The 18,895-nt window shown below is 37.6% G+C and overlaps 1 protein-coding gene across 1 annotated transcript in view; it reads left to right on the forward strand.

Annotated features, from left to right (window-relative positions):
• The window catches only part of LOC148726552 (uncharacterized), a 104,803-nt gene extending 85,953 nt beyond the window's left edge, over positions 1 to 18,850 (forward strand). The window contains exons 6-9 of the mRNA XM_088726534.1: positions 8,084 to 8,743; positions 9,816 to 10,004; positions 10,560 to 10,586; positions 16,461 to 18,850. Of these exons, the coding sequence (XP_088582660.1) occupies positions 8,084 to 8,743; positions 9,816 to 10,004; positions 10,560 to 10,586; positions 16,461 to 18,595 (3,011 nt within the window). The 3' untranslated portion in view covers positions 18,596 to 18,850. The remainder of the gene's footprint in view (positions 1 to 8,083; positions 8,744 to 9,815; positions 10,005 to 10,559; positions 10,587 to 16,460) is intronic.
• The last annotated feature ends 45 nt before the right edge of the window (positions 18,851 to 18,895 follow it).

Raw genomic sequence — 18,895 nt, forward strand, 5'->3', positions numbered from 1 at the left:
AGCCATGTCATGACTCTGGTTATGTTCCTTTCGATCAAAGAAATTAAGAGTATATTGATTATGCTTACAGTGCTAGTTTAATAAAAGTGGAAGAATTTTGTTGGTTGTTTTCAAATTATGCCAGAAATTGCGCGGGGACAATCTACAAGAGCCTACCCCCCTGGGAGGGAGAGGGGCAGTTGAGGTGCGTAAAAAATTAGTACAAAAAAGAGGCAATGAAGTTATACAGGGGTTAAAAGCCAATCCTCAGTTTTGTAATTTTAACAATTAATTTTTGACAAAAGGGAACTAAATCACAGGGCTATTGACCAAAACCAAGTTCTTCGAGATATTGAAGACTTATTACGTGTATGGATAGAGCAGTGCAGAGACTGTAAGTCATTTTATTGCGGAAAAAAGAGGACGACAGGGGGAGGGGAGGGAGGGGGTGCGTGTTTGGTCAAAACTGATAAATGAAAGGATAAAGGCTCAGTTAGAAGCACGTTCTTGAAGTTTGGATTGAAACCAATAGTCTAAGAAGAGTTAGCACTGAACACTTATTGTATCTGTTGCCTTCAACAGAAATAATCATCTACCGTTACAGGTTGATTTTCCATTGGTGCAGCTTTAGATAATCAATAGTTACCAGGGTGGTTTATTATTTTTTACAATATTTTGTTATAAAAGTTTACACCTCATAATTAATCCAATTAACAATTAATTTGTTATAATCAATACGATCGTCAATACGGCGCTGTACCGAAATCCTCTACGACCCTAGCTTTGTTGGAAATGTTTCATTGCGAGATGAATGCCACAGATGGCAACGGCTCTTCTGTTAGAATTATCTTGTTTGATTATAGGAAAGCCTTCGACCTGATTTATTACAAGATCCTGATCGCTAAACTATGTACTTTGAACTTGCCGCACTCCATCATTATTTGGATTATCGATTCCTTACCAACCGCACCAAAGAACAAAACTTGCCAAAGGATGCGTATCTGAATGGGGTTTGGTGCCCTCTGGTGTTCCTCAGGGAACTAAATTGGGCCCATTGCTCTTCGTCATCATGATCAATGACTTGTCAATTATCGGCGCATTATCATGGAAGGACGTAGATGACAAAACAGTTTCCGAAATCATTCTCAAAGGCCAGCCGAGTAATGCTCAAGAATATGTCGATTCCGTGGCGGAATGGTCCGTTGACAACCGGTTCCAACTGAACACCAAAAAGTGTAAGGAAATTCGTATATCATTCTCTAAGAACAATGCCGATCTACCGCCTTTATTCATTAACGGCCATGAACTTGAAATTGTTCAGAATGCCAAACTACTTAGAGCGACTATTACAAACAATCTTTCTTGGAACTTACACATTAACGAAACCATCAAGAAAGCGCCTAAACGACTTTATTTTCTTAGCTTAAACGTGCCAGGGTTCCTACATCGGACTTAGTAAGATTCTACACATATTGGATTAGATCCGTCTTTGACTATGCTTTACCGCTTTGTCATTCATCTCTGCCTAGTTACCTAATTAATGACTTAGAACGAGTCCAGAAAAGAGCTCTATCAATTATTTCCCCTCACTTATGTTTCAACGAATCGTTAGCATTATTAGACTTGGATTCACTTTTCGACCATCACAATTTTTTATGGAATTCACTTTTTAATAAAATCCTACACGACAAAGAGCATAAACTACACCACCTGCTTCCCCCAAGACATTCGGCTCTAAATACAACTTAAGGCAAAGCCGAGTGTTTGATATTAGTTACAAAATCAACCGCACCACCGCACCAAGAACAGTTTTTTAACTTTCCATGCAATTTAATTAATAATAATATGTATGAATTTTAAGTTGTATATTTTATAGAATATTTCATCTCCAGTAGTTTATAGAACATTTTAGCTACACAGTTATTGTACGTAATTCAGCCAGTGGCTACCGTATGCATGAACTTACCATTGAAGTATCTTAGCTTATCTTTACGCTCCTCTACAACAACTTTTTTGACATACGCAGGCGATTAAAACAAGTTTTTTACTATTTCAGTTCGTGCAGTGCTGTTCACTACTTTATCATTCTAAAATTGTAATTTCTTTTAAACAAGGAATATTAAAAAAGCAGTCATAGATAAAAAAAAAAACAAAACAAAACAAAAAAAACATAAGTGTAAGTATTCGCCATTGTACATTACGCTGTTCCATTTGCGGTTTGTATTTTTGGTGGTTTCGGCGAGATAGTGATCTGCTGGGGGCCATGACGTCATCGAGTGTGAAGAATTGCGCGAAACCATCACATTGTGTGGTCGCTGTGTTAAAGAGCCTTCACTTCGCTCTGCCGTAAAGCAGAGCCAATTCGGTGCTTAGTGTTTCACCGTTGAAGTAAAATGCTACTACTTCAACTAAAACTTAAAACATCGAATAAGGTCACCAAGTGCTTAGGAGTAGAGATGATTAATGATCAAAATAGTGGCATTAAAAATGATCCGATAATTATCAAAATATGCGAATTATGCTAGCATTGATACTTGGCAGAAATTATGCCAGTTTGCTCAAATTATGCCAAAAATTATGCTAGCATAATCTATAAAGACCTAGTAGCAGCTTTTTGGTGTACCCATAAATTCCAAAATTCCCCGTGTCACAGGCTAGCTTGAAGGACACCGCGGAAATACGTTTTCGTGACGTCACAGTAACTGGTCAGTGGTCATCAACTTTAGGCTGCCAAGCGCTTCCATATGTTTGTAGACTGAGTTCGATGAAGACATCGGCTTTTTGCGTGGTTTTAAGTTAGAAAATATGCATGATACTTCGCCTTGTTTGTTATATTTGATCCTTTGAATGGGCTTTTAATACTAAAACCACGTCTTAACAAATAGCGGTAGAGGGGAGTAATTTTGTTTGGAGTTGTGTGCTGTTTGCCGACTTAGGCTGGCCGTCCAGTTACGAAGCGCGATCTTGGCTCTTCAGTCGCCCTCGCCTTCAGAATTGTCAAAAACAGCGATAGTTATCCAGAAAAAGCAGGAGATTAGTTCTGTAAGATACTTTTCCAGTGAGTCTGAAGACTGGTTGGATTTTTAAGTGTTATTAGCATGAAGTGATACAGGTAATTGTGTTGTGAAAATATTCATACACTCAGTTTGAGCCGACATGCGGTGCCTTTTCATTTTGGTAATTATTCGCTTAGATGAGAATTTTACCTTTATAGACTGATTTTTCGCCATTCCACCCTTCTGATTTTCTGTGCCTTTAAGAACGGGTGCGCGTAATCAAAATATGAAAACATTTGTTCATTTCATACTTGCAGTTTTATCAACAAGTTATCTCGTGAACAGGCACAACCAAACGTACTAAAGACATGTAATAGAGATCAACTATCAACTGCTGTCAATAAAGGCTTAATTCAAATATTGCATATTTTCAGCGTCCTCAATCAATGGCCTTTATAATAATCTTTGTCGAGCCTTAGCGCAGCAAATAATTCACAATTTCTTCGATTTCCGCTTCCTTTGTAAACATCACTAAACAAGCGTTATTCTATTGCAACAACAGCTACTTTAATTTCCCAAACAGCTCTAATTGTTTTACACGAAAGCATTTTCGATGAAACCCACTTTATTATTATTATATTTTTATAACTCAGTCATTTGAAACTTTTACAGGCACATGTATGTTTACCTGAAGTCTATTCCACTATCTTGTATGTGCATTGTATTAATTTATGCAAATAATCAACTACTCTTCTTCCATTCATTTTAAGATTAGCTCTGCTTTGCTTTACATACACATCACATGCTCTGCCACTGTAAGGATAATTATGATCCCCATCAGTAATATTACATCATATCCCTACAGAACATTGTTATGAAACATTCCTATTTGACTTGTAGCCATTTTCTTTCAAGGTGGCAAAACATATGTATACTGCTGAAATTAGTAAGAATTTCTTATTGACTACAACTAGTGTAGCCATACCAGTGCTCCCCTCCCCAGTAATAAGTTGGGAAAAGGACATTTGTATGGTGCTATCATTGTTTACGTTTGGGAATATCCCATCCCTGATTTTTATATGACTGGATGGGCACAGCAGTACACAGGCTAATTACAAGCTTTTGGTTACTCCTCATGACTTAGTGTTAACTGGGAATTGACAGCTGACTTAATCTAATCAATTTTCTCCTGAACATTTTTAACAAACAACTTTGACTTCAGAAATACTTCTGATAAGTTCCCTCTGACATTTCTAATTTGGAAGATTAATCATCATAATCATTATGTTCTTTCCACCTCCATAAACACCCAACATAAGTTCTTTGTTTATAATTCAGGCAGCTTCTGAATATAAGAAATCAAGCTTAGAAGATAGTTGATTCATTCAAGGCTGTTGCAATATGAGAAAAGACAATACAGTGCTTTAGTCACATAAATCGATTAGATTATATTATTATAATTATTTTACCTTACAGTACTTTTGTTTTTTAAACATTAATTTGTTTTTTTAAACATTTGTTTTCTAGTAGTACCATGATGGTAATGTTACTTTGTGAATCAGGGAGCTATATAAACCAGAAGTATTCTGTTAGCTTACTACATTTTATGTTGCAGATGGCAGTAAGTTAGTACAGAAAAAAAAGAAAAAGCAAGAAGAAATAAATAAAATAAAATGATTAGTGAGGGAAGAACAGTATAAAAAAAAGACATACTACAAGTTATTCATAATTGTGATGGGAAACAAATACTTGTTGGGAAAGTAAAATTATTGCTCAGAAGAGAAATTACAGCTTAGAAAAAAAAATACAAACTGAGGTGGAAAGTGAAAACTTAATTTATTACCATTACAATGGACATTTTGTAATTAAGCATACCTCGGTTCATTCTTCCTCTGGTTGAGCCAATTTTTATGTTTTTGGGGGCTTCAGTCCTATATATGTTACAGTCATAGGTTTTTGGCCAAGTGGGAATAGGGTGTCCGTGCTACACGGGCATGTTTCGTCTTCTCGGCGAATCTGACCGGAATGCCGTTGACATGCCGATTTAGACGGTTCAAGCCACTGCTTTACAAACCTGATGGTGCAGCGTCCTCGGATCACCGCTTCGGCCATTCAAAAACCGTCTCATTTTTAGCTTTAGTGCTCATGCTCTTCTATAAACAAAACTTAGTTGCGACGGAGCCGCCAGCGAAAAACAACAATTTCATATCGTGTGCAACTTCAGTTCGGCTTTGGCAAATTATATAATTGAGCTTGAGAACTATCCAAAAGGTGAATGGAGTTTCAAAGCTAAGTTTACAGTATTCTTTCTAAGTTTTGCCTTTTTACGCTGTCGATTTGACTCACGGCGAAAACATTGTAAAAGTTAACGGCATTTTATGGTTTCGTTGAGGTATCCGCTGACCACTAAAATACCGTATCGTGCCTTAAAAAACGTATTTCCGCGGTGTCACCTTGAAGGAGGAGTCAAATATATCTCCCAGTCTCTCCTTTACACTTGCTAACTAGGACTGGTAACCAGTCTGTCGGCTCAGTGAAGTCTTGATTGAAACATGGCTGTTAATTTGTTGTTCGAGTTGGCTGCGGTTAAACTCTACTTTAAAAGGCTAATTTAGTGTTTCTGAGCGGCCAATTTTTGTCAAGGTAAAGCAATTCATGCACTTTACACTTTTCAGCTTGATTCCTGTAATTACAAGAGAGGAAATCGTGAAAACTCGTGGATTAGTGCTTCGGTCAGCACTTCCTCTTTCCTGGAGACGTGTTTTTATTTTCGTATTGTTGCTCTGAGTTGTATAATTCATTTCTCTATATTTTTCAACGTTGATTCCCCAGTTATCTTTTGTTTTAGTGAATTCAATCGGCCATTTTCCAGTGCTGGAAAATTATCGGATATTTATCGATTGTCATCAAATTGTTTGATGAGCCTGTCAGGTGACCATTATATTCTAAACATTTGCTTAATGCTGTATGATATTTTAAGCAGTTTGGTTTTAAACTCATGACAGCTTTGTTACAGTTGATTTTTTGTAATATCATCGACAGTAATTAAAGCATATCCTTACAGGAGACATTTCCTCATGGCTTCTGCCACTCCATCGAATCCTTCTACCAAAGAAACCTCTAATTATGCTCAGCTGTGTCGCCTTCTCGTCGATGTTGGATCATGTATATTAAGGGAGATCTTTGACAGGATATGTCCACCAGAAAACCTTCAGACTCTTCTGACTGATGCTACAAATCATGCAAAATTGCAAACACTGCGAAAGAAAAGAGTCCTGAGTACCTCCCAGTGGGGGAAACTGTATCCTGCTGTGAAATCGTCAGTTTCCTCTAGACATTTTGACAGTTCCCTACTGCTACTTCTTCTGAGGAACATTTGGGGCCTGGCCTTCCCTACCTCTGGCAGGGATGACCTTCCCCTTGTAACAGACACCACTCCAGCAGCTGACATCACTCGCATCAAGATCCTCAGAGACAAAGTTTACAGCCATGTTACCAGTAGTTCAGTTGATGATCCAACCTTCAGTTCCTACTGGAAAGACATCAAAGACACCTTTCAGTGTATTGGAGGGGCCTGCTATCAGGATACCATCAATGATCTTGAAATTGATTGTATGGATGCCGATCTTGAGGAACATTACCAAGAGCTTTTGAGAGAGTGGCTGAAGGATGAACACTGCATCAGAGACAAATCACATGAAGATGAAGTGGTAAAAAAGGCCAGAAAGGAAGGTGACCTGGAGGATTCCATTGAGATATCTGAACAAAGTTCAGGGAAGGAAGGTTTGTTTGATTTACTTTTGTTGATTTGAAGTCTTTTTGATGATGTGAGATATAGTAAATTGTGAAATAAGAAGAATTTCTCCCAAAATTTCTGTTCGAAAAGTCACACCAACATGTACATGCAAGTGAATTTTTGTTTTTTTTTTCTTGATGATGGAAAGTTATCTTATTTTGTAAAAAACTCATAGCTAAGATATAATTTTGTACTGAAGATGATGAATTTGAAGCCTAATTATTTAAGGGAAAGATGATGTTACTCAGCAAATGACACAGGCATGCATACTAGGAAAAAAATGGGAGCACAAGGAGTTTTTTTCTCCATGAGTATGCTGGTGAAATTTGTGTCCTGTTTTATCTGTTGGTGTGGGCATAATTGAGGTTATTTCATGGTTGATGAGCGCGTACGATTTTTATTCACAATGAGTGAATAAAAATCATACAGGCGAACTAACTGTTAAATAACTTATTTATTATATACATACCGAGATTCATAAGTGAACAGAACTCAGAGATAAACATATCTTTACTTTCTTTCAAAGGAAAGTAATGCGCGGTCAAGCCGCCTTTCAGGAGTTGCACTGAAATTGTTTCCTTCTAAAATACTTCTTTACATCTTTACATCTCAATTATTAAGCGAAGATGCCTTTAAAAGGCAGAACTAGGTAGAATAAATTAAGACATCCTGAAAATAATTTATGTCTAAATAGTTCTATGGAAGTTCAAAATTTTGAAATAAAGAAGTGAAAACCCGAGACTTACCTTGGTTCATTTGTCTCGTTTTGCCTTTTAAAACAAGAAATTTGTGGAACAGAGCGACATCATGTTTGGTCTTTCTCTTGGTGTTTTCATTTTTGTGTCTGTGTATGAACTCTTCTACTGATGAATCTAGGCTCTGGAAACAGTTAGTCTGATTTGAAGCCATCTTTCTAAAGAAAAATGCGCCTAAGCTCTAAGAAATGTGCTATTTTTCAGTCAAGAGGAGCGGCAAGCGAGCGACACAGTTTTGTTCACTAGTGGAAATAATGATATAGCCAATCAGAATGTTGATACGTCATTTTTCACTGGTGAAAAAAATCATATGACCATGCAGCTGGCTCTTCTAGGGCGAAGAGACTATTTTAATCTCCATGCTATTTGGTGCGTAAATCTCGGTATGAAATATAATAGACTGTTTTATGCATGGTCAAGGACTCATTGATACATGTATATTATTGATAACTGGTTTTCTATTCTCTTTCTATGTTGTCTTTGATTTCATGTGGATCAGCTAATAACTTGTAATGAATGAATGGAAAAAATATTAAAACTCCATTCTTTGTATTCAGAGACAGTACTAGTGTCAGGGGAGAATAGATCAGCACAGAATAGTAAAGCCAGCCCACCAAAGCTCAGTGTTACACTTCCACTGATGAGTGATCTTCCAGACACCTCTTCTGATTGGAGCAAATATGTCAAACTCCCTGTTGATATTCTGTTATTAACAGTGGAGGACTGTGAGTTCTTAAGCTGTTTTGCCTACCTGAAGGAACCCTTTAAGAGTTACCACAACAGTATTGGCTATGTGTACTTTGGCTGCATGGGTGATGATCAAGGAAAGAAAATGAAAATCGCATTGATGAGGTGCTTCAAAGGTTCTGATGTTCCTGGGGGCTCTTTGTCTGCGACAAAAGATGCCATCTCACTCTTGAGACCCAAGGCTATTATTTCTGTTGGTGCCTGCAGTGGTTTGAACAGCAGAGAGGCTAAGCTAGGAGATGTGGTTGTTTCAGCAAAGCTGATAACAGCTGCACACAAAACTCCCCCCAGCAGAGATATTGGTAACTTGATCAAACATGTGGCTGATGGGTGGAAGGCACCTTTACAAAATGCTGATGAATATAATGCCAAAGTGCATTGTGATGGAGTGGTTCTAAGTATCTCAGAGGCAAACAAGGACATGATTGGCCAACATCCTGAAGCAATTGCAGTTGAAATGGAAGGTGGAGGTGAGAATCATAATAATTAGAATAGTTGATGAGTCAAGGATCTTTGCACATGTAGCAATTGTTTTGAAAAGTTGTGCTCTGGAATTCTTCTTGCTGGCCCAAGAAATAGTGTATATCACACAGTATGCCAACTTTGCAGGAATTATATTTTGTATTTTTAGTGATTTTGTGTTGGGCTAGAATAGGGCAGGAAGATGTTTTTAGCATTTGTAAATATATGTCAAAGTCATATATTTGAACTGCAGTTAAAGAATGAGTATGAGAGCGATCTTTGCAGTAACAAACACCACTTAAGCAGTAGTCAGGGGTTCAAATGCTGTGCTAGCCTGAATGTTTTTCAGGCCTAATTTTCACTACTGCTTAAGTAGTGTTTGTTACTGCGAAGATCACTCTCATACTTGAAGATGTTTTTATCATTGAAGGTGACTGAGATGTTTTCTAATTAATTGAATTTATTGTGTTCCATCAGGATGTCATAAATTGTCAAACATTTGTCATGAAAGTATAATTTTATTGTGACATAGTTTTGAGCTTGAGATTAATAGTATCACAGCCCCAGTTGTCAACCCTTGAACTCCCATGATTGACCAAGACTGAATTTCTCCTTAAAATATCAATACAATATCAAGCAGACATCAAGGAATGAGAATAGAAAAATATCAACCAAGGGGTTATTAGTTGATCCAAAACCAAATTCTCTTTACTAACCTCAGAAGAATTCTATGGCAGACAGTCAGGAGAATAACTATGTATTTAGGTCTTGGGAGTGAAAGAGTTAAATCTCAATAACAAAGGTTTTTCTTTTGAGAAATGTACAATGTTACTATTAAACGATGGGAAGCCTGACAAATAATTTTACTGTCTTGGTGTACATGTTTTTCTTAAATTACTGGTTGAGAAAATAAGTCTGGTACTAACCCCTTTTTGTGATGTGGGTGTTTACAAACAGCTAACGTGTGAATCCTAGAGTGTGAATCCCAGTAAACTTTTTTTTTTGGAAAAATCGTCTGAAGGATGCAAAGAAAATTTGCTAGACAAATATAGGTATCACACAATGCCAATTTTTTTTCAGGAGTGTTTGCAGCAGCCCATGATTTTAAGACAGAATGGGTGGTAGTCAAGGGCATCAAAGACTTTGCAAATGAAAGGCAGTCTTCAAGTGAGAAATGGAAACAAATTGCTTGTGTGATGGCGGCATCTGTTGTGGCCAACATTTTGAGTGATCCAGTCATATTCCAAGATTGGCCTCACTATAATGCGGGTACATGGCTTCCTTTCTTAACCTTCCTTTCCATTTGCAGGAAGAGATCTGATTAAGATCTGTCTGTTTCCTAGTTATTCAGTTAAAGTGTTGGAAAAGAAAATCCGGTTGCATTCATTTCCCTCTTCTCTCAATTCCAAGGTTCCATGAGTTTAAAAAGGCCTCTTTGTTCTTTGAGGAGAAATTTGTGGGTGCAGTGGTGGATGTGACCACTGTGGCGAATGACAACTTATTCCATATCCCAGGAGAAATTTGTATTACATATTGAGAGTGGGTTATATTACACAGCCAAAACATGGCCCGTAAATTAGCAAAATTGTTTTTAAGTGAGTTGATATAACATTATCTTTCAGGGACAATTTGCAATACATCAACATGTCTCAAACCCCCAGAAATTTACATTTATTTACCTGGTACTGCATTCACTTTTGCACCATGTTTGAATGTTAAATTCATCTGATACTATTTTCACAGAAATTAATCAATTGTTAAAGTGCCTTTATATCAGAAATGGTTCAAACTTAAAACATTTTATTTGTGAATTATTTCATGTAGGTACCTGCAGTGAATCACACAAACCAGGTAAGGTTAAGAACTTGTTTTCGTGAGTGAGAATGCTCTTCTTAGTTTCAAAGCTGGCTATGAATTATGTACTTAGCAGAACTGTGTAACGATGAGTGTATCACGAAGTGAAATGAAATAACTCTTTATTCACGATTCAACTAAAAAGTGAAAAGGAGATAAAAGAGGTTATCCCTTTCTAGTTTGGATTGTATCAGTCTATTCAGATAAGCAGTTGAGCTGACATTGGAAAGGGTATAACACCTAAAGAGCAGAAATTATATGAAACAAATTAAACCATTACGAATGTAGTTCAAATATATTTGGCTATGTAAATGCCACAGGAACCCATTACCATAGAAACCCGAAACAACAGATATTTAAGATGGTAAGCCTGTGGTTCGTTTGAGCTTTTTTACGGGACTGACTTAAAGGGAATGTACGGTCTAGAAAAAGTTTACCTCAGTTAGAAGACTTTTTCCGCAGGAGTTCGAAAATAACTGCCATTTTGTCCAGTTTGCTTTGTAGTAGCGATAAGAGGGCTTTGAAGTTTTCTATTTTTACAACTTTCATGGTTAGAAAAACGCTATCTTGAATATTACGTCAGTTTTTGTTCAGCGCTTTGTCCTTATTGACCTGTTTGACTTTTGTGAAAATAGTTTCTGGTACTCCTAAAAGTTGAAATGAGGTGAACTGTCGTGTGGTTGAATGTCAAAATACATACTAAAATTCAAAAGGAAAACTTGTAAGCTTTGATATGCTACGGGATAGTGAAATATTAAAGAAAAGTTTCCCGACAAAAATAACCCGCGAGGACGGTTTGTCAAACCCTGCAAAACCTCAGAACTGCCAAAACGAAGACTTCCAGCGAGATATACAGGCATGTAAGTTTTCCTTGTTAATACTCGCTTCGAACTGAAAGCTTTGCTTACCTTTTGCATATTCAACACAAATTTCAGTTATTTATTCTATGAATTTTTCAAACCCTTTTATTGTAAGCGAATAAATTGAAGCTCGAAATGGTGGTACAAATTGGTAAATTCTCAGTCGCCACCGTCGACCCAAGCCCATTTTCAACATCGTGCGCTTTTCCAAGCAGTGTAGAAGTACATCTTGTCTTTCCTAAGTCTGTTGTGAGTTCACCGGGTAAATTTTCTTTACTCCGTCAGTCGCATTCTCCTGCGAAAAAAGGCTGTTCCAAAAACGCGGAGTGCGGAGTCTAAGAAACAAAATTAAAATAAAAAATTAAAAGAATAATTAAATACATAAATAAACTAGAAATAGAAATTTACAAAATAAAAATAATACTCATTAAAAAATTCACCGCCTGAAGTGGACTGTTCATATGGTATATTTAACTGAAGATCTTCATAGTTAGCAGTTCACTTTTACGGAAAAAAAAAGTTAAGAACAGTCCAGTTTTGACCATGTCTATCTAGAAAATGTAAGAAATTACACCTACGGTTATGCTGAAAGCCGTACTGCCTCAAAACAATCTCAAGCTTTGCTTTCCAAAACTAAACTGCCCGTGTGAATTAACTCTTAAACCATTCTCACAACTTGTCAACTGCTCGTGCTAAAGTTCTCGTAAAGTTCAAACTAAAACCTTGAAAGATACTCAGCGCTGAAAAATCGTAAGATAAAAAATGTAGATTGACAAATACAGAAACAAGTCAATACACAGGTGAAGTTACAATTTGAGAAGGCTGTTCCGAAAACGCGGAGTGCGGAGTCTGAAAAAATTAAAAAACTAAAAAATTAATAAAAGAATAATTAAATACATAAATAAATTAGAAATAGAAGTTTAAGAAATAAAGATAATAATTATTAAAAAATTCACGCCGCCTGAAGTGGACTGTTCATATGGTATATTTAACTCAAGATTTTCATAGCTAGCAGTTCACTTTTACGGAAAAACAAAAGTGAAGAACAGTCCAGTTTTGACCATGTGTAGAAAATGCGAGAAACTACACCTTTGGTTTTGCTGGAAAGCCGTATTGCCTCGAAACAGTCTCAAGCTTTGCTTTTCAAAAATAAACTATTTAATAAAAGAAATGAAATAAAAGTATATTGTTTCATGAGAAAGCGATTTATATAATACTCGTGCTTATATAGGTAGAAAATATACATTGAAGCTTACTGTTTCTGGTCGGCGTCGTCGACATCGCTGTCAGAGCTATCAATCACCAGAGGGTGTTCCTTATCTAGCGAAAAGTTGATAACGGAATCTAAGTATATGTTACATTTTCAAAGAACCAAAAGTAATTTGACAAAAACAAAGTTTTGCAGATAAATCAGTTTACTAACCTTGCCTTTTGTGTGACATCACTAAATCTAACAGGAAAGCGAGGCCAAGGAGTTGCACGTGATTATTGGCGAGACAGGTGGTTTGGTTAGGCTGCCCTGCAGTTAAATGGCTTTTTCGGGAAAACATTTTTTTTTATAATTTAATTTCTCAAAGTGCAACTTTGCCTGTGTATTGACTTGTTTCTCTATTTGTCAATCTACATTTTTTATCTTACTATTTTTCCGCGCTGAATATCTTTCAAGTTTTTTGGTTTGAACTTTGCGAGAACTTTAGGACGCGCAGTTGACACGGTTGTGAGAATGGTTCAAGGGTTAATTCCCACGGGCAGTTTATATTTTTGGAAAGCAAAGCTTGAGATTGTTTCGAGGCAGCGCGGCTTTCCAGCAAAACCGAAGGTGTAATTTCTTGCATTTTCTAGACATGACTGTTCTTAACTTTTTTTCCGTAAAAGTGAACTGCTAACTATGAAAATCTTGAAAATATACCATATGAACAGTCCACTTCAGGCGGCGTGAATTATATTTTTTTCTTAAATTTCTATTTCTAGTTTATTTATGTATCTAATCATTCTTTTATTTTTTTTTTAGACTCCGCACTCCGCACCCCACACTCCGCACCCCACACTCCGCACTCCGCACTCCGCACTCCGCACTCCGCACTCCGCACTCCGCACTCCGCACTCCGCACTCCGCACTCCGCACTCCGCACTGCGTTTTCGGAACAGCCGCGAAAATGGCTGTATGACATTTAATACATTGCCGGCAAATAAACAAGACAGACACGTTGGCGACAAATACAAATTATCCTTCGTTATGCAGGCTCCCATATTTCGCTATATCGTATCGATTGGACAAGATAAAAACAATATGAAAATATTTAATCTCTTCCAACCAACTACTTGACGTAATTATGCAGTGCTTATGCTTTCAAAAGAAATCGAAAGTTTCATTTTAACCTCAGTTATAGTGTGGTAAGCTAATGTAAACACTGTATGACAGAGGCGACTTTCTGGCGCGCGTCAAAAATAGCAAAGCTCTGCTTCTAACAAGTTGCGACATTTCAAACGGATGTTACTAAAACTGGGAACGGGGAACGGATGTCCAGCGGTAACCCAACTGAGAATTCAAAATGGCGGAGTAAACGATGTTTACAAACACTGATTTTATCGCTAGGTCGCCGCTTGCAGTGTAATTAGACGACTCGCTTTTATTTAACTATTGCTCAGGCGAAGCCACGAAGCCACGAAGCCAAGTATTCCGAGGCGAGAATTCGAAGTCGACGTTTCTGCAATGGCTGCCACCATTTGTTCTGACGTCTCTCTTTCTTTTTCCTTCCTGAAATCTGCATCTTTTGGCAGAGTTTGGGTATGTTGGTTGTTTGCATTGCCCAACGGCATTTTTTGCAGATAAGTAGCAAGGAGGTGATATCTTAGTTTAACAGAAATGAGCTAGGAAACGTAATAACCAGCCTAGTTATTAAAATTACTACATGCAGACATCTGCTTACCTTACCGCGAAATAACATCAGGAACATATCTTTGTATCGACCCATAAACTTCCATGTAAACAATAGAGAAATCAAACATTGACAGAACTTTTAATAACATTTAATTTAACAGGAAAACATTAGTTATGTCTTGAAGAATGTAGGCGTATGAATTCATATTCATGCTAATGCTTAATAATATTTACACTGCATTGATCATATTCAAGAGAAAGTGATTCCCATAATGGGCGTAAAAGTCATTCAGCTGTTTGCTTTACAACATTATTGACATTGCTAGGTTGTAACGGTGAAGATATTGGAGGTAAACCTCATTACCTTGCAGTACAATTACTCTTTGAATATATGAATAAATGCCGCGAGCTTGTAGTTCTGAGTTGATTGTTCAAATGTTGTGCATGAATTGTAAGATACTCACCTCTCCGAGGATTTGATTTCTATGCAACCTGCAATGTGTGTCACACAAAAACTAAATTTATGAGGCACTCAACGTTTCAAAGTAAAATCCTTCAATAAAACCTACACTTACCGTCCATGCTTTTTGCTCCGACGATCGCGTTCGAAGAGCACACACTCAAAACTAGTTGCCAGACCCTTTTAGTTCCTTTTACTCCGCCATTTTGAATTCTTAGGCGGTTTACCGCTGTACACCCGTTCCCCGTTCCCCGTTACCAGTTTTAGTAACATCCCATTTCAAACACTGCGTTGGAAAATGAAAAATACTGCGTTGAAGCTAATTACAAGCGATAAAGATAAAAACACCATTGCAAATTTAAGGTGAATGCTGAAAGAAACAAAATTTGATTTGTAACAATTAGCCTTTTGTCTGCGTTAATATTGGCAACTAAATGTTTCTAATCAATTTTTTCGGTGTTTACACATACGAAGAATGATCTTCAAGTCAATCGTTTCTTTTCCTTTCTTCTTTTCTTGCTCGCCGCCGTTTTCCTTGTTTACATCCATTTCAGCAGGGATATAATTTGCCATGCTCGACTAAAGTTTCGTCATAACCAAGATGGCGGATTTCAATTTGAAAATGCCGATTTTTGGAACGTAATTGTTCGCTACTAAAACGCTTTTAGCTCAAATGAATAGCCAGTTAGGACAATGCAAGCAAGGAAATATTCATTAAGTCAACTTTTTTTAAACCGTATTTTCCCTTTAACTGGGGTGTTCCCAGTACTGCCAAAATGCGTTCTTTTGCTCATTGCCACTATTGTGAATTTGGGGATGAAAAATGTTTTAGTCAAATCTGTCACAGTTTCTCCGCTACTGTGAGGCCATCTTACCTACTTCGCGGAAGCTAACAATCACAGCACCAACCTCGTAAAGCAAATAACCGTCAATTTAAAGGCAGTTTTCGGAGAAATAGCAAGAGGTGCGCTGAAGTGCGATACATTCAATGATTAGTCCTACTTGTACCGAGTTTGTAGCGAGAACAGGTTCACTTTTTTTGTCAAATGGAAGCAAGAAATGTGAAAAAAAAAAATAGAGAATTAGGTGCGATTCAGAGGGATTTGCACTCTCGACAAAACGGTCCTCCAATTCATATTGAAAAATACAAAAATACAAATTGTATATCAAAACATCAGTAGCTTCAAGTTATTAAGGAAGGGTTTATCTTCCAATTCCCAGTCTTTCTAGTCCACATAGCTTGGCGTTAGGTAATAAATGGACTTGAACATTCGTCTTCGAAACGCCTCAACCAAATAGTAAGACCGCCATGCTGGAAATGTGTGAAAATAATACAACGAAATGCCTCAACCGCATAGTAGGACTGCCATGTCAGAAATGTGCGTAAAGAATGCACCGGGCACCACCTGATCAATACTCAAACTCGAGAGTGTTTAGGCAAATCATTTTATTGCCATGGGATGGACTGGGATCCGAATGGTTTTCTTTCTGCAAAACAAAAAAAGAAATTTATCGTTCAAGTAATTTATTTGGCAAAGGTGTCAAAGTCATACAACCACTTTAAATTTACAAACAAATTCCAGGCAAATATCACAATTTTCCGCATTTTTCATTCTTTTCTTATTTTTTTCTTATTCTTAATTTGTTCTCACTCACTTTGCTATTTTTAGGAATTTTCGATCCAACTGAACTTATTGACGGAATTCGCCAACTATACAAGACTCGTGAAGGATGGCTTTCACCGTTTCCATGGTGTGAAGAGTTTCAGTTTTTTATTGGCAACATTTTTACAAGGCTCAGAGTGGTCAGAAGAAAGAAAACGAGAGGAGAAGTCACTGACACATTTGTTGACATGCCGTCTATATTGGACTCCCATGAAGAGTGTTTAGCGCCGAGAGCAGTGCTGATTGAAGGAAAACCTGGCATGGGAAAAACCACCTACTGCAAAAAGTACGTCTACGACTGGGCAACAAGAAAGCAGGAATCTCAGGGCTACGGCTTAACAGCATTCAAAGCAGTGTTATTGCTGAAATGTCGAGACATCCATTCTAATCTTTGGGAAGCCATTGACGATCAGCTTCTACCCCGAGACATCGATGAAGAAGTCAAACAAAAATTCTTTCAGTTTATTCGTGAACATCAGTCCAGCATTTTACTAATACTGGATGGATTGGATGAGTTGCCTTCCAGAAAATTGCCAATGTTTTTGGAATTGATTGAAGGAAGGGTACTCCCTAGATGCCACATAGTTGCAACAGCAAGACACGAAGCTGGAAAAGAGGTGAGAAAATACTGTGACACGCTGCTCGAGATCGAGGGATTCACTCAAAAACATGTTAACAAATTTGTCATCAAATACTTTAAAGATAGGCTGGGTTTAGCCACAAAGCTCTTGAAACGGATGGACAACGATGGAAACCTGAGAGAATTGGCAGCCAATCCTCTGAACACAGGACTTCTTTGCCTATTATGCGAAGAGTTTGATGGCACACTCCCTGAAAGCAGAGCTCAACTGTACTTGGATATGGTTGAATGTGTCTTGAGAATATATAGAAAAAGGAAAGGAGAATCATTAACAAATGTAGTCATGGCAAACCTTTACAAACCGCAATTGAATCGCCTCGGGTTGGTGGCGTTGAATGGTTTACTGAACGACAAATTGGATTTTGATGAAAGTCAATTGGGAAATCATGCAGAAGAATTGACCGCATTTGGATTTCTATCAGTGCAGCCTGGTGGCAGCAAATTGAAACCAAAAGTGCACTATGCTTTCCTTCATAAAAGTTTTCAAGAATGCTTTGCAGCATTCTTTATTTGCTCTCAGATTCAAAGCAAGGAAATCACACTTAAAGAACTAGTTTCCGATGAAAGGTATTTCCATAGCCTTAAACAAGTCCTTTTGTTTTCATGCAGAATTTTAGCCATGCAAAGCGATAAACACATTGTTGCTCTTGTGGAGAGTTTAACAGGCCAAGTCAACAAAAATGAAGGCAAAGGTGCAGACGTTGTATTAGAGGCCATTATCGAATGTGAAAGAGGAGAAGATTTTTCCTTACAGTTAGCAAAATGTTTTGGATCTGGTTTGAATCTGACCAATTTGAATTTGTATGGGCAAGGGATCGGCAGTGCCAGTATTAAATCTATTTCTGAGGCAGTTAAAGTCAACAAGACTCTGACGTATTTGAATTTGTGTGGCCATTGGATTGGAGATGCCGGTGCTACATCTATTGCTGAGGCAATCAAAGTCAACAAGACTCTGACCTATTTGAATTTGGGTGGCAATCACATTAGTGATGCCGGTGCTACATCTATTGCTGAGGCAATCAAAGTCAACAAGACCCTTACCAATTTTGATTTTTCTTGTAATCATATTAGTGATACCAGTGCTACATCTTTTGCTGAGGCAATCAAAGTCAACAAGACTCTGACCAATTTGAATTTGTCTGAGAATGAAATCAATGATACCCGTGCTACGTTTATTGCTGAGGCATTGAAAGACAACAAGACTCTGACTGATTTGAATTTGTCTCGTAATAAAATCTGTGATGCCGGTGTTACCTCTATTGTTGAGGCAATCAAAGACAACAAGACTCTGACCAAATTGAGCTTGTCTCAGAATTTTATCGGGAAGGCCAGTGCAGCATCTATTGCTAAGGCACTCAAAGTCAACAAGACTCTGACCAATTTGAATTTGTCTGGGAATTGTATTGGCAATGCTGGTGCCAAATCTATTGCCAAGGCAATCAAAGTCAACAAGACTCTGACCAATTTGAATTTGTCTGGGAATGGTTTTAATGATGCCTGATCCGCTACATTTATTGCTCAGGCACTCGAAGTGAACAAGACTCTGACTAATTCGTTTGTCTGATAATGAAATCTGTGATGCCGGTGTTACTCTATTGCTGAGGCAATCAAAGACAACAAGACTCTGACCAAATTGAATTTGTCTCATAATGATATCGGGGAGGCCGGTGCTGCATCTATTGCTGGGGCAATCAAAGTCAGCAAGACTCTGACCGATTTGAATTTGTCTCTGAATCCTATTGGCGATGCTGGTGCCGAATCTATTGTCAGGGCAATCCAAATCAACATGACGCTGACCAAA

This window comes from Stylophora pistillata, chromosome 7 (assembly GCF_964205215.1).
Source record: "Stylophora pistillata chromosome 7, jaStyPist1.2, whole genome shotgun sequence".
NCBI classification, from domain to species: domain Eukaryota; kingdom Metazoa; phylum Cnidaria; class Anthozoa; order Scleractinia; family Pocilloporidae; genus Stylophora; species Stylophora pistillata.